The sequence below is a fragment of the Myodes glareolus genome, chromosome X, assembly GCF_982192425.1.
Source record: "Myodes glareolus chromosome X, mMyoGla1.1, whole genome shotgun sequence".
NCBI classification, from domain to species: Eukaryota; Metazoa; Chordata; class Mammalia; order Rodentia; family Cricetidae; genus Myodes; species Myodes glareolus.
This window is the reverse complement of record NC_142053.1, coordinates 117399479-117414858: the sequence shown is the minus strand read 5'-3', so window position 1 is coordinate 117414858 and position 15380 is coordinate 117399479. Positions and strand designations below refer to the sequence as shown.

Below are 15380 nucleotides of genomic sequence, written 5' to 3'. Positions count from 1 at the left end.
AGTTTTATACAACTTTGCAAAGGTCACATAAACAGTTTATTTCAGGCTCGTTTATTCTGCCTAAAATACTCACTGACTGTCTACTGAGTGCCAACATTGGAGACAAAGAGTTGAAGAGAACAGTATCTCTGGCCTTGAGCTTTGTTCTTCTCAGTCCAGGAGTTTAGAGGTGGTTTGGAAAAGGGACACTGGAACTTTTTTTTATAATTTTATACATACATATAATGCATTATTATCTTATTTATCCTACATTATCCTCTGCTGTCTCTTTTCCCTTCCTGGTGACCCTTTCCTCTTCCAACTAGTCCCTCTCTTCATATCTTTTTTGCAACCCACTGGGTTTAATTGGGTGCTTATATGAGAATGTATAGGGTTTGTTTGTTTTTTTTAACTGGAGCACAGGTAACATATCAGTGTCTACACCATTAAAGAAAGTCACCTCTACGACTATTAACTGCTAATAACCTCACTGGCCTTCCCTATCCATGATGAAATATTGAATGGCCCAATCTTATGCACCTCATATGCAAGGTAACTTAAGTTGCTGTGTGTTTATAATTGCAATGGACATGTCATTTTCAAATGACATTGTTTCCTACAACTCCTCCCCATTTTCTGGCTCTTAGATTCCTTCCATTTCCTCTTCTGTATTGTTCTCTAGTCCTTGGAGAAGAATGATAGAAGTGTCACATTTAGGACTCAGAGCTCAACAACCATTTATTCCTAGTACTTTGACCAGTTACGAGCCTGCATTAACCACTTCCTACTACCAAAAGACTTCTCTGGCCACATCTGATAGCACTACTAGTCTTTGGAGTATAAACACAAATATATATGTAATTGGCATGTCTATTAGCTAAGCAACAGTAATAGATTCTCCTCTATGGCCTGTGATCTACCCAGTTATAGACTTTTGGTCAGATTTACAGTACCAGGCATTTATTCCCTCTTGGGGAATAGAACTGTAATCCAACATAAAATTATTAGCACCCCCTGTACCAATTATACCACTATTACCTCAGTGTGCACATCTTGCTAGCCTGGTCAGTATCGAAGTATGTAGGGTTAACCACTATATATACCACTGACTATCTTTCCTCTCTACCAACCTGTATAACAATTTTATGATCCTATGAAAAGTAGCCAGCAGAGAGGTAGTTCCCTGGCCAATTCCAGTTTGATTTCTCTGTGTGCTGTAAACAAAGTAGGTGGTGTATTCAGCAGTATTCCTAGTAACTGGTGGGCAATCAAGAGCAATGGCAATAGCCTATTTTGTTTTGAAAATCTCTGGGGACCTTGCTGGTAAGCAAGTCATAGGGAGGTATCTCATACCTTGCACTAAAATTTTCATTTAAAAACGTATAGCTTGGGCTGGAGAGATGCTTGGTGTTTAAGAGCATTTGCTGATCCCAGCATCTACACAGTGGCTCATAACTGTCTGTAACTCCAGTTTCAAAGGATCTTATGATACCTGCAAGCTCCTGCATGCACATTACACATAACATAAAATCAATTTTGAACGATTTATGTATTCTGGGAGCAGCATTACCCACCCATGCAGGATACTTCCCGTCAGATGTTTTTAATTATATTTTTAATTAGTTTACAAAATAATGGGTTTCTTACATGATTTTAAATGCATCCTTAGTTTTGGTAAACCCTTCTACCATCCCTACCTTTCCTCTATCTCCCTATGGCCACTCCCTTAAACCATTTTTATACCCAGTATCCCTAATACACACTTTCATATCACATTGGGCAGTTACTTTTAAAGAGATATAGCAAAATAACAAATGAATAATAAAACCAAATACCAGTGCTTTATGTATGAAACCACTACATGTAACTAATGTAGTATTAGAAATAATTTTTTTGATCTATAACTGGTAGTTTGAATGGGTCTAGCCATTAAGATTCAGTTTTCTCGTTAAATAGATTGTAAAAAGTGGAGTGATAATTACTATGAATATTATTGGGATATTAAATAGCCCATCTCAACTAACCATTGGGTAAGTTAAGTGAGATAATACTTGTAACAGCTTCTGGAAAGGTGCCTGGCAACGAGCAAGAGCTAAGGTAAATGTGTATGCATTGAAATAATAATAAATCTCATAACATTGTAATTGAATAGTGATCATCAGTATCTGAAAATTAGTACAGGGTTAAAAACGTCTCTATAGTTTATTCTCTGACCCATTACAAATAAATCTTTATCATCCTGTTGGTTTTTGTTTTATTTTTTGGTTTGGTTCCTTTTGTTTGTTTGGTTTGGTTTGGTGTTGCTATGTCACTTTCTAGGAAGCCTTTCTGCTCTCTTGCGATCCAAATGGGGACCAATGAAGGAACCCACTATCAAGTTTTATACCAAACAGATCCTGGAAGGCCTGAAGTATCTCCATGAAAACCAGATAGTTCACAGGGACATAAAGGTATGAGCTTCTCTAAGCCATCAAAGTGGTGTTTTTTAAGCCTTCACTATAGTGTGGCAAAATAGTCTGCACACAGAGGGAGACAGCTTAGCAGGATAGCCCCACACTATCCTGTCAGGTCCAGTCTTTTTAGAGAGAATTTATCAAGGTCCCACACTATAGGCTTCTGGTTTGCTTAAATCTGACTTTGCATACTCAGTGCTGTTCTTTTTCCAAAGGGCGATAATGTTCTGGTGAACACCTATAGTGGAGTGGTAAAAATCTCTGATTTTGGAACATCTAAACGCCTTGCAGGAATTAACCCATGCACGGAGACCTTTGCGGGTAAGCAGAGCAGAACTGGCCGTGTGGTGTCATCTAAGCTTTCTTCTGAATCTGTGCTCATCTAATAACTACTTACTGGTCACCTCTACAGCACAGAGTATCATCTTGATTTTTCTAAATTTATTTAAAATTTTTCCATAGAATATAATTTGATCATACACTTTCCTTTCCCCCAACTCCTCCAAGATCTTTCCTACTTTCCTACCCACCCAACTTAATTCTCTCTCTCCTCTCCCTCTCTCTCTCTCTCTCTCCCTCTCCCTCTCTCTCTCCCTCTCTCTGGTGTGTGTGTTAAAAAATGAAAATCAAAACAATCTTGTAAAAACACAAAAAATGCTAAAACAAAACAAAAAGTGTGTAAAAAACATGGAATCATCTGTTTTATGTTGGCCTGGCATGGACCCTGCCTGCCCAAGACTGTGGTTGATATACCAAATGACAATCCAGATTTGCCCTTTGCTAGCAGGTACACAAATAGCTTCTTGGTTAGGCTTGGAACTTTGTGTCTCCTTCTCAGTTTTTGGAGTGTTGTCTGTTTTGGACCTATGCAGGTCTTGGGCATACTGTCATAGTCTCTGTGAGTTCATATGTGTATCAATCCTGTAGTGTCTGGAAAACGTTCTTGGAGTCATCTACCACTTCTGGCTCTTACAGTCTTTCTGACTCCTCTTCTGCATAGATTCCTGAGCCTTGAGGGGAGAGGTTTGATAAAGACATCCCATTTAGGGATGAGTGTTCCAAAGTCTCTTACTTTCTGCACATTGTCCATTTGTGAGTCTGTGGTAATTCCTACTATAAGAAAAATTGTCTCTGATGAGGGCTGAGTGAAACATTGATCTACAGATAACAGCAATATATCATTGGGAGTCATTACTGTGTTCCTTCAGCAGATTTAGTAGGCTTTCAACTAGGCCCATGTCCCATCTATTTTCTCATGTTCTTGACAGTGTAGTGTATGGGTTCCTTTTCATGGAGTGGGTTTTAAATTCAATTGAAAAAGATATTGGTTACTCCCAATTTGTGCCTCTATTGTACCAGTTTATCGTGCAGGGCAGGTCACTGTCATAGGTGACAGAGTTTATAGCTTCATAATATTGATATTTGCTTTTCTGCTCTGACATGTATAAAGTAATTTCCAGCAACATGAACACTAATCAGTAGGGGGTAAAACTGCCAGTTGGGAGGATAGAAAGATGGTTCAGTGGTTAAGAGCACTGGCTGCTCTTACAGAGAACCGAGATTCAATTCTCAGCACCCACATGACATTACTGCCTGAAATTACAGTTACAGGTGATCCGACACCCTCACACAGCTACACCAATGTATATTAAATAAATAAAGTTTTAAAACTTGTTGTTGGCACTTGTTATTGATTGATATCTCCATGTTTGATGATATAAGTAAATTATATCTTCAGCAATAAGGCGTTCCATCAGGTTATGGCGGGTAACTAATAACTTTGATGATACCAGTGGTGTTTAGGGGTTCTATGGGACCCCTTTAGCCAATGACTCAAGAAGATGTAATCCATTCCTAGCAGTGGAGGTTTGTTTGGTAGCATAAGATATCTAGTTGGTGCATTATCTTCCCCATTATACAGTGACTCCCTTTAACTTCCTTTTCTATATGGATATATTTTGAGATGCTTCTAGAGCAGCAAATTTCCATATGACTTTTCAAAAAGCCTTTAGTGATAATTGTCTATCTCCATATTCCCTTTTTTACTCTCTCCTCCCATCCCTCTCCACATTTAGCCCTCCTTATTTTAGTTTCCCCTTTATCACTTTATAACACTATACTCTATTTCCCCTTGTTTGGAAGATCCTCTATTCCTTCCTGGTCCCTTACTAAGGGACCTAACCTCTGGATTTTCAGAATGAAACATATCTAAAACTTAAAAGCTGGCATCCAAATATAAGAGAAAACTCACAATATTTGTCTTTGGGGGTCTGAGTTACCTCACTGGGATGATTGTTTCAAACTCCATCCATTTTGATTTTTAACGCAGATAAAGTATTGTCCTTGTCTTTAAAATTCTTTTGCTTTGTCATAGTGATATACTTGGGCAGCTATCTGTTACACCAATATTGCCCTACTTTCTCCTTGACCTCTGATAGGTTGGGTAGACGAAGAACTCTGCTGAGGTTTCCTAAGGGTTCTCAGTCAGTAAAATGGCATTATGTCTTCACAGTTGGTGGCATACCAGTCAAAATAATGGGTAATTTTGTGTAACTTATTAGGACATGTTATTGGTCTATCATAAAATAGCTCTTTACTATAGTAAATTCTAACACTTTGAATTTTGATATGATTATGTTTCCAAGGGAGGCTAATTATCCTGGGGAAACAGGGTATTTTATGTGAATTTGAAAGACTACATTTTGTCCACCTGTTGGCGATAAAACTCTCCGAATGTTGACAGGGACTGGATTCAAAGGTGATATAAATTACCAGCTGGTTTTCCATTTACCAGACCAGTAGGTATAAGGCCTCTCATAAGCTACCTGTGGCTTTTGGAGTTCCTGCTTAAAAGCAACGATTGCTAAAATTTTGATCCTTGGAAAGAAGTGCTGATTTTTAATAAGGTTGTGGTCTCCTAGGGAGGAGCATGACGATCACAAAGAACATTCCTGACAAAACTGTGAAACAGCTCTCATAACTTTATAGTTCTGAAATAAGTAAGGTCATTGATTGTTCTGACCTTGAAATGGCCAAAGTTGTAGAATGGACAAATTTGGTCTTATCTGTGGTAAATGATCAATGTTCCAGTTTTAAAGGACTTTTCTTCAATAAGAGAATTGTTGTGTATTAGTCCCTGGGCACCCACGGTGGAGACATGACCTCCCCCCAATCAAAGGGAATATTAATCTATCAAAAGTGACTTTTTAGTTATAAGGCCAGAGGAGGTATGTGTGTCTTAAAATGGGACAAGTCGACACAAGGACTCCATTGGCATTTTCCACATAAAGAATATGTTGAATCTTTACTTATGATTTCTGAAATAAATATGCCCCTATTTACATATGAATATGTATATAAGACTGACCCCCTTTTATCTTCTCATTTTACAACTATAATTGAAAATATCTTCCTCTTTGGAAGCCACCAATTAGCTTGGCTATATGTAGCAAGAGGGGATCTGATATGACAAGGAACTATTTCAAAATCATAAAACACCAACAGTTTATTTCATAATTAGCATCCCTCAGGAGGAAAAAAATCACATGGAAAACACATGTATAATTCATTATTGCATATCACATTTCTCACGTAATTGGCTTAAGGAGGCATGAATTTTGCACTGCAAAATAAAGCAGGGGTGTTTAGGGGATAAAAAAGGAGGGATCTCATTTTGGTGAGGAAATTCTTCTGCATGTAATTACTCTTTACAAAACAGAAGAGTTCTGTAAAGGAGTCTCAGCTGGCTGGTACCGAACCCTGGTTATGGTGGATAATGGTGGAACTTTTCCTCATAGACGCTCTGAAATTTTCTGAATCTTGTTAGGAAAAACAATCTCAGGCAGTTGCATGCCCTGAATCCCTTCCTTCCTATGTTCCTATGAAGGGTCTTTGCCTTGGGAATGATAAACTAATTACAGTAACCAAACTCAATTTTGAACAGTGTTGGGGCTGGAACCAGGCCCATGCTAGTGCTCTATTACTGAACCACACACCGAGCCTTTTTGTCCTTATCGTGGTAGGTTTAACACTTTATGGAGATAAAACTTAGTGTTGTTAGAGCACCCATTTGAAATGCATGCTTCAATGGTGTCTGGCAAATTTACCATATCCTTCAGCCATTGCTCCAATTCCATTTTTGAACATTTCTGTTCCCCCTGCAATATCCCTGTGCCCTGTGCAGCCAGCCTAGTTTTAATTTCAGACAGTCATTGGATTAACTCGGTATGTGGGTGGATTTGCATGTTTGGGATATTTCTGTACATGTAATGTGGCAATACACATTCTAAAAATATTTACCTTCCTCACTTAGTGATGTTTTCAAGGCTTATCCATATTATGGCATTGCCAGAACTTCATTCCTTTCTACCTGAATAGTCTTCAAATTATGAATGATAAAGGTTCTTCTGTGATCACTCACACAGGAACCTTTGTGTGAATGTATGTTTATATCCCTCTTACACACACACTTAAGATTAGAACAATAACAGGAACTTCATCTGGTCTATAGCTATAAATACCCTCCAATCAAAGACGAGCAGTCCCAGTTTCTGACTCAACCACTTGCTTCTTGTGTCACCTTGGACATATAAATTACTGTCTATCTATCTCTCAGATTTTTATTGAGTAAAATAATGTGGGACATATTTTTCCTGAAAAGAGACAACATACATGTCTATTCTTCCCAGATAGACAGTCCATGGTAGAACAAAGTAGGGATACAAACAACGTCCACTTTGGTAAACCAATGAGTTTTATTGGGATTACTTACAGGAAAACAAATGAGAGGTTACTTACAGGAACAGAAATGACTCAAAGACAGCTGTATCACCAAAGCCTACTCCAGCAAGGGTAACAGCTCACCAAAGCTGGGAACCTGGAACATACTATATAGCCTGTAGGTAGCCTAAAAGTTTGGAGAGTGCCCTTTCCAGGTTGTTAAGTTGTTCTAAGCCTCTTCTAGGCAGCTTGGCTGAATTTTGTTTCTTCTAATCAATTTGGTTGGTCTCTGCTGTTTTCTCTCCTTTTTTATTTTACTTTTTAAAAGATTTATTTATTTATTTATTTATTTATTTATTTATTTATTTATTTATTTATTTATTTATGCAGTATCCTGCCTATAGATCAGAAGAGGGCACCAGATCTCATTATATGTGGTTGTGAGTCACCACGTGGTTTCTGGGAATTGAATTTAGGACCTCTAGAAGAGAAGTCATTGCTCTTAACCACTGAGCCATCTCTCCAGCCCTCTTTTTTAGTTTTAAACTGCTTGGTTCATCTCTGCTTCTTCCCTGCAGCTTGGCTAGTCTAGGAGTGACTCAGCAGTCTTTACTGTTTAGGACCCTCCTTCCTCAAGAGTAAATAATCTAGTCAGTTTCATGGACTTCCTGAAGTTATTTCAAGTTGTTTACTTCCAGTCAAAATGAACTTCTCTGCAATATTTTGCTTCCCTTTAGAACACCTGCTTATTTGACCTCCCTGTAGTTAAGTTTTCCTCCAAAATGTAAAATTAATCTCCAAAGAAACTGTTTTAACAACAAATGGAAATGTTTACAAAAATAGACCTCAGGGGGTTACCAAGGATGCAATGGATCAATATTGATGAAATATTTTGACAGGCACCTGGATCATAGCAAGTGAAACAAATATTTGTTAAATAAATACAATTTGTATTTTAACATTTAATATGAATTTGCATTTAGAAGTTATAACTCTTAAGTTAGAGCTTTAGAGCTAGAGGGTTCCTTTGAGAGAACTGTTTCTATATGGAATATGTTGAACCTGTGGCACACAAAAGGTCATCACAAAGGTTATATTTGTCTCCTATTGCCCATTACATTTAGCCCAGAGAAGATTTGGTTTGTCCCATGACTTTTCCAGCTGCTTGGATGACAGAATCACAGTAGAACTTGAGGGAACCACAGGTTAAAATGGGTGATGGGAAAGGTATAGGCTTATATACTCATGAGCGCTCTGGTCCTCGTTAATGCTGCTGACTCCCTTGCCCCTCTCCATGCCCGCTGCATTGTGGACAGTGACCTCTTCTCTATAGTCAGGAGTGCTTGCTTCTTCTCTACCTCTTTCCTAACTCACCAACTGCAGGAAGGCAAAGAAAAAAGATTGACAGGTTAAATGGTGTCTTGATTAACACCATTGTAAGCTGGATCCCTGTTCCCTGGGGTTTAGTGTTTGATGTTCATTTCTCTTGTTGAATTTCCCATGAATGTTACCCCCATATCATGGTTGGGTGCCTAGGCTGGCCATTGACTGAGTGTCCCCTGAATCTCCCTAACCACTTATCCTTCATGTTGTACCTAGTACCTATGCACTTTTTCTTTCCATGGAAACATTTCCTGGAAGACTGTTTCTGTAGTTCTTTGAAAAATATCTAAAACCAAAATGACTATAACTGCCCACTTCTTGAATCTGAGGTTTGCGTTACCTTCAACTCATCATCAAGAGGGTGTGATACTGCTGTTGCATTTACTTCTTCAGCAGTCTGTACTCCATGCAGGTTATCTGAGGGGAATATGTAGTATCAATCTCTTATTGGCTATAAAGTTTTGGGTTGGGAAGAAGTGGTACTTCCCACAAGGCCATCACTTGGACAGCATGATTAGGACAGTCTCCATCAGCATGGGAGGTAGCACAAACTTCTCTTTTCACTACTTTTTTAATATAAAATTTTGACATCTCAAGGAACCTACGGGAGATGCTAACGTGTGTGATCTCCTTTCAAATGTGCATATCTGGAATATCCTTTAAACTGCTTGAGTTGCCATGGGCCACATCCTCCTGGGGATTCCCCCACTCTTGCTCTTCTTATTTGATACTAGATAACCAATCTAGCACTATTCTCAAAAGAATCTGCTTTCAATTACCCACCCCACATCTATTTTTTTACTCTTGAAGTTGAGTCCCTTGACTAGGATGAGAGGTCCCTAAGTAAGGGATTTAAACCCGTGTACTGAGTAGTTTAAAGGTCTCTTAAAAACTATGCTTGTGCGGTCCCTGTCTTGTGCCTTGTTCTAGTATCTATATCAGACAACTGCCTCTATCAGACAATTGCCTTATGGCACATGTTTTCTTTTGTGAGGGTGTGAAAATCCTGCCTTGGAAACTACCCAGAAGCTTCCAGTAGAATATATCCCAAGGGGGCTGAGTCAGCACCTGTGGGTCTTTTGGACGTTGTGTTGTGAATTCTATACCATTACCTGGGTCAGGTGTCTAAGGGCTGGGATGAGTGGGATAGGGTGCCTCTTGGAGGGAAACTAGTAAGGCTGTGAGGCCCCAAAGAGAGCCAGGCACAGGGCAAGGTCCAAGATTTGTGCATGGTTCAAATGCATCACAGTGCCATCTTCACAGGTCTTCTCCAGACTCCAGCCTTTGGTAGAATTGACACATGCCCCTACACACACACCACTGGGGCTATTCCTTTATCTGAAGTACTTGTGTGGTTCCATGTCTCTGTTGACTGTTCATGTGAGTAGTGTATCAAATGGAGTGCCTACATTTCCACCACTGCTCTACATCTTCCAGGGATGTGGGAAAGAGGCAATAGTTTGTCTTTGAGGCCCTGTAGGAGCCATTCCTTTTCAGGTAGCTTTTTCTTCAGCAGTGCTTCTTGGTTTGTTATATAATTCAGTGATGTCAAGTTCTGAACTCAGGGACAGAAGATCTGGGTTCCAGCTTCAATGATTAGTTTCTCTGAACTTCAGTTTCCTCCTGTGTAAAATGTGTTATAACAATAGATGGCACCTCCTTTGCCAAATCTTACAGAATTATGAATGATGCATAGTACTTACATAGAAATTATTTATAGGTCATCAAATACTGATCCAAAGTCAGATGTGGGAACCAACCTGCAATATAGATGAATGAGGGCTGGATAAAGTAACTCACTCCTAGTGAATGGAAAAGATAGAAGTGATGGTGGCAGCAAAATGTCCACTTCCTTCTCTCAGCTGATTCTCACTGATAAAAGAGCAGTCCTCTGGAAGATTCCATTTCATGAGAAAATGCAGTTAGGAAGCTTCCTGCTCATCCCAGTCTGAAAGAGGGAACTTCCAAGTGGACCTATCCATTTTAGACCAATCTTTAAATCATGTAGCCCAATTCACATCTGGACTGCGACTTCATTGGAGACTCCCTGCCTGCTCAGCTGACTACTGCTGGGTCCCCACCCTTAGATGTTGTGTGAGGTCATAATGACCTTTTTAGTTGTGTTAAGGATGGAACACAGAGTCTCGTGAATGCTAGGCAAATGTGCTACTACTGAGCTATACCCTGTGTACCAATACATTGTTTTAAGCTGCTAAATTTGGGAGTAATTTATTACATAGAAATAAATAATATGGATGTCCTTACTGATTCCTTAACTTTACAATAGTTAATAGTCATTATGGTCTTGTATAGATAAAATTCTACATTTAGCTTCAGGAGAATAATTATGGTTTTAATTATGAAAAATTTATACTAAGGTAGATAGTTACTTGATCAGGATCAGTTAGGCATCACTGTTTGATTTAGTACTGTTTTTGAGTTCTACATAATGTAAATTTATTTTCATGTTCTTTTTACAAATTATTTTATTTTTGAGATTATAATACCATTCCTTCTTCCTTTACCTCCCTCCAAAATCCCCCATATACCCTTCTCCTTGTTCTATCTCAAATTCATAGTTTCTTTTTACATTAATTGTTGTTACACGCATATATGTGTGTATATACATAAACATATATTTATATAACCTGTTTAGTCATATAATGTTACTTGTATGTATATTTTCCTCTTTTAAAAATATTTTTGTACGCTGGGCAGTGATGGCGCACTTGGGAGGCAGAGGCAGGCGGATCTCTCTGAGTTCAAGGCCAGCCTGGTCTATAAGAGGTAGTTCTAGGACAGACTCCAAAGATACAGAGAAACCCTGTCTTGAAAAACAAACAAAAAAAAAACCATCTTTGTACATAAAGAATGAAATTGTACCTTTGCAGGAAAATATATCCAACTAGAGATTACCATATAAGCAAAATAAGTCAGATTGAGAAGAAGTGTGTGTTTTCTTATATTTGTGGACCCTTGTCCTATATAGATTCATAAATCACATCTAAATATGACACAAAAGTAGGGGACCAACTTCTGGGGGAATGAATGGAAATATGGAAAGGAGAAAGAAGAGGGCTGTGAATATGGTTGAAATATATGAAATAATTGTGTGAATATGTGTTTATGAAACCAATCACTATGTACAATGAATGTATATCAAACATACACACACACACACACACACACACACACCTACCTTTCAAGTATTTTAGCTATGATTCATGCAGGAAAATATAAGTCACAAAGCATTTTCTGAGTACTGAAACTGAAAAGGCAGAAAGGAGGCTGAGACATCAGGAGGCTTCATAAGGGTGGGAGTGCACAGTTGGTAAGGTAGGATCAGAACTTTGAGGAGGGAGTATGCCTAGGCTGACATAGTACTCTAGTACTTATGTATCTGGTTCTGGGAGTGTATAGTGACAAAAATTGGGATATTAGAGCCAACTGATGGTCCACATTCAAGCCTGCTCACAGAAACAACAAACATATAGGGAAGAGTAAGTCCCCTTTTGTTTGTAATATAATAAGTAAAGCGCCTGAAGATGAGAGTATAGAACTAAGCCACTGGTTGGCCATGGAGGCCAGGCATTAGTGGCACACACCTTTAATCCCAGCACTTGGGAGACAAACAGACAGATCTCTGTGAGTTTGCTACACAAGATTGATCCAGTCTAAAAGCAAAACAGAGTCAAGTAGTGGTGACTCATACCTTTAATCCCAGTACTTGGGAGTCGCATGCCTTTAATCCTAGTACTAGGGATGTAGAGACAGGAAAGGATATGGCTGGGCAGAGAGAGGAAAATAAGGCGGAAGGACACAGGAGCTCAGATGCAGTCTGAGCATGCAGTCTGAGGATTCGTAGAGACAGGATAGCTCCTTTAGTCTGAGGATTCGGTAGAGGTAAAAGGTCTCTCTAGTGGTTGATTGTGCTGCTTTTCTGATCTCTCAGCTTTCCCACTCTAATATCTGACTCCAGGTTTTTATTATTCAGACCAGTTAGAATTCATGCTACATCCCCCTCTATCCTTCCAGAGTCTTTCTACCGCCTTTTTTTATGATTCTTTTTAAAATTTATTATTATTATTATTATTATTAAAAAATTTCTGCCTCCTCCCTACCTCCCATTTTCCCTCCCCCTCCCCCCACTCCCCTCCTCCTCCCTTTCCAGTCCAAAGAGCAGTCAGGGTTCTCTGCCCTGTGGGAAGTCCAAGGTCCTCCCCCTTCCATCCAGGTCCAGGAAGGTGCATAACCAAACAGACTAGGCTCCCACAAAGCCAGTCCATGCAGTAGAATCAAAACCCAGTGCCATTGTCCTTGGCTTCTCAGTCAGCCTTCATTGCCAGCCACGTTCACAGTGTCTGGTTTGATCACATGCTCCATCAGTCCCAGTCCAGCTGGCCTTGGTGAGCTCCCATTAGATCAGTCCCACCATCTCAGTGGGTGGGCGCACCCCTCGCAGTCCTGACTTCCTTGCTCATGTTCTCCCTCTTTCTGCTCCTCATTTGGGCCTTTGCAGAACCTAACAGGGAGCTGCAGGCAATGAGGAAGGGGATACCAGCTCCAGCATCACAGAGCAGAGTGAGATGAGTGCTAATAAACAATACGGTGTTAAATCTTTCTGTACTTAATTATAGATTATAAGGAGCATCTCCTGCCAACACCACTCCCTGTGTTAGTCACAGCAGCAACAGCCTGCAGGGGATATTGTAACACCAGAAGTTTCCTTCCTGAGGCACTGGGATTTCCTCACAGTGCAAGTGCACATGAGATGCACCTTTATCTTGCCTAACTTTGCAACTGACTCAACAGTTCCTCCTTCATTTTCACTGTGAAAGCCAAAGCATTCATTTGTGCCCCACCGATCTGTTTTGTCTTTGCCAATAATAGTATATAACTTCAAAGGTGGTTGAAACGAACTGAAACAATTTAAAATTCATTTCTTTTGGCTTCATTAACTACATTTCAACAACATACTAGTCATGTGTAGCTGATGGCTACCATGTCAGACTGTACAGAATACATGCCCATTACTGCAGAACATTCTATTGGTCACAACTGTCTTAGAATCTTTAAAAGGTTCATAGGAAACTGGGTTTGGTGGTCCACACTTATAGAGGCTTGGAAAGGCGAAGAAGGAAGATCACCATTAAGTTGGACACCAGCCTAGACTATATAGTGATTTCCAGGCTAGTCCAGGCTGTGTAGTGAAACACTGGATGAATGACGATACCAAACACAGTGGTTTGTGCCTCTGAACCCAATACTCTGGAGATTGAGGCAGGAAAATCAAGGAGAGTTCCATGTTACCCTAGGCTACATAAAGATCCAGACTAGCCTGAGTTACAGAGTAAAACATTGTCTCTGTTAATTAATTGATATTTTATAGGAAAAAAAATGGTAACATGACGTCGGCCTTTCAAAAAAAAGTAGTACCTTTATTGAGTAAAAACTCAGGAAACCACCTTTGGTTGTATGTTCTTGAGACAGACCCTCTTCTTTGCTCTGGACATCAGTATTATAGTCATGCCTTGGCTAAGGTCATCTAAACCTCTTTGTCAGTCCGTAGTATCTTCTGATGGCAAGTCCACACTTCCACTTTCTTTCTCATGCCACAGTAAGGAAAACCAAAGATTTTACTCCCCAGGCCCTTCATTGGCCTCTCCAACCTCCTGTTCACCCCATGTCTTTCTCTTCATTAATCTTTTCACATTCCTGGTGCCATAGCCAGTCACCACCTTCCCTTTAACAACCTCTAGTGACCTACAGGACAAAGTCAGCCTTCCCTTACCACCATTTTTGGCAAGGGTTGTTCCTTTGCTACCTTTAGTCACCTTGCCCCAGATCCGCCATCACCATCTGGCACAGACCCACCAGGCTGCACCTGGACTCTGTACTTGAGCTTGGCTAAGCTCTTCCCTCTGATTTGGTGTTTTTCTGTCCTCTTGGATCTTTACAGCAGAAACTTACTTCACTGACAGCATCGGCTACCACCCTTTTGGATCATGTTGGTTGTGCTTTACACAGGCTGTTCCCTACTCATGACAAAGGGCAAAGGGGGAACTCATCCAGTATACAAATTTTGACCAGGAGCTCCAGGGTGGCTCACAGCAGTGACTTTTGAGCTACCTCCTACCTAATTCTTGCCCATCCCCCTTTCTGGGAATTGACTTGCATTGCAGACTAACACCATAGCCTTTCTCTTTTTATCTTTCATGCCTCTTTTCCCCAACAACTCTTTTATACTCTACTTTGTCTTGGGATGTGCTTGTCAGAGAACAAAATTAACACATTGATAATTTCCCTGGTTCAGAGAAAAGCCTAATCAAGCATTTATTCATTCACACGTGCCTCCTTGTAGGGACCTCTATTAGAATACTGCATTTTGGCTGTGAACCTAGCCTTTAAACCTAGCTAATCTATCTCTAAACACTGCATTTTACTTTTACTGTTACCACCACCACCACCACCACCACCACCACCACCACCACCACGCCAATCTTCTCTGCCATGTTAACTCCTTCTTATCAGCTTATTTCTCCCATTCCAATTTCCCTGTATCTGATTTGCATTAAAACATGCACATTGAAGCCAGATGGTGGTGGTGCACACATTTAATCCCAGCATTTGGGAGGGAGAGACAGACATATCTCTGTGATCTACAGAGTGGGTTTTAGAACAGCCAGGGCTACACAGAGAAAACCTGTCTCCTGTCTCAAAACAACAGAGCACACACACACACACACACACACACACACACACACACACCCGCTGCCAAAAAAAACCCACACAAAACATGCATATTGAGTTGGGCTCAGTTATCCTTTGGGGTACTAAATAATCCTC

General features: G+C 39.9%; 1 protein-coding gene across 1 annotated transcript in view; it reads left to right on the top strand.

Moving 5' to 3' along the window:
* Positions 1 to 15380, top strand: part of Map3k15 (mitogen-activated protein kinase kinase kinase 15) — a 121839-nt gene that overhangs the window by 94844 nt on the left and 11615 nt on the right. The window contains exons 17-18 of the mRNA XM_085684891.2: positions 2299 to 2429; positions 2648 to 2753. Coding sequence (XP_085541017.1) covers positions 2299 to 2429; positions 2648 to 2753 — 237 coding nt within the window. The remainder of the gene's footprint in view (positions 1 to 2298; positions 2430 to 2647; positions 2754 to 15380) is intronic.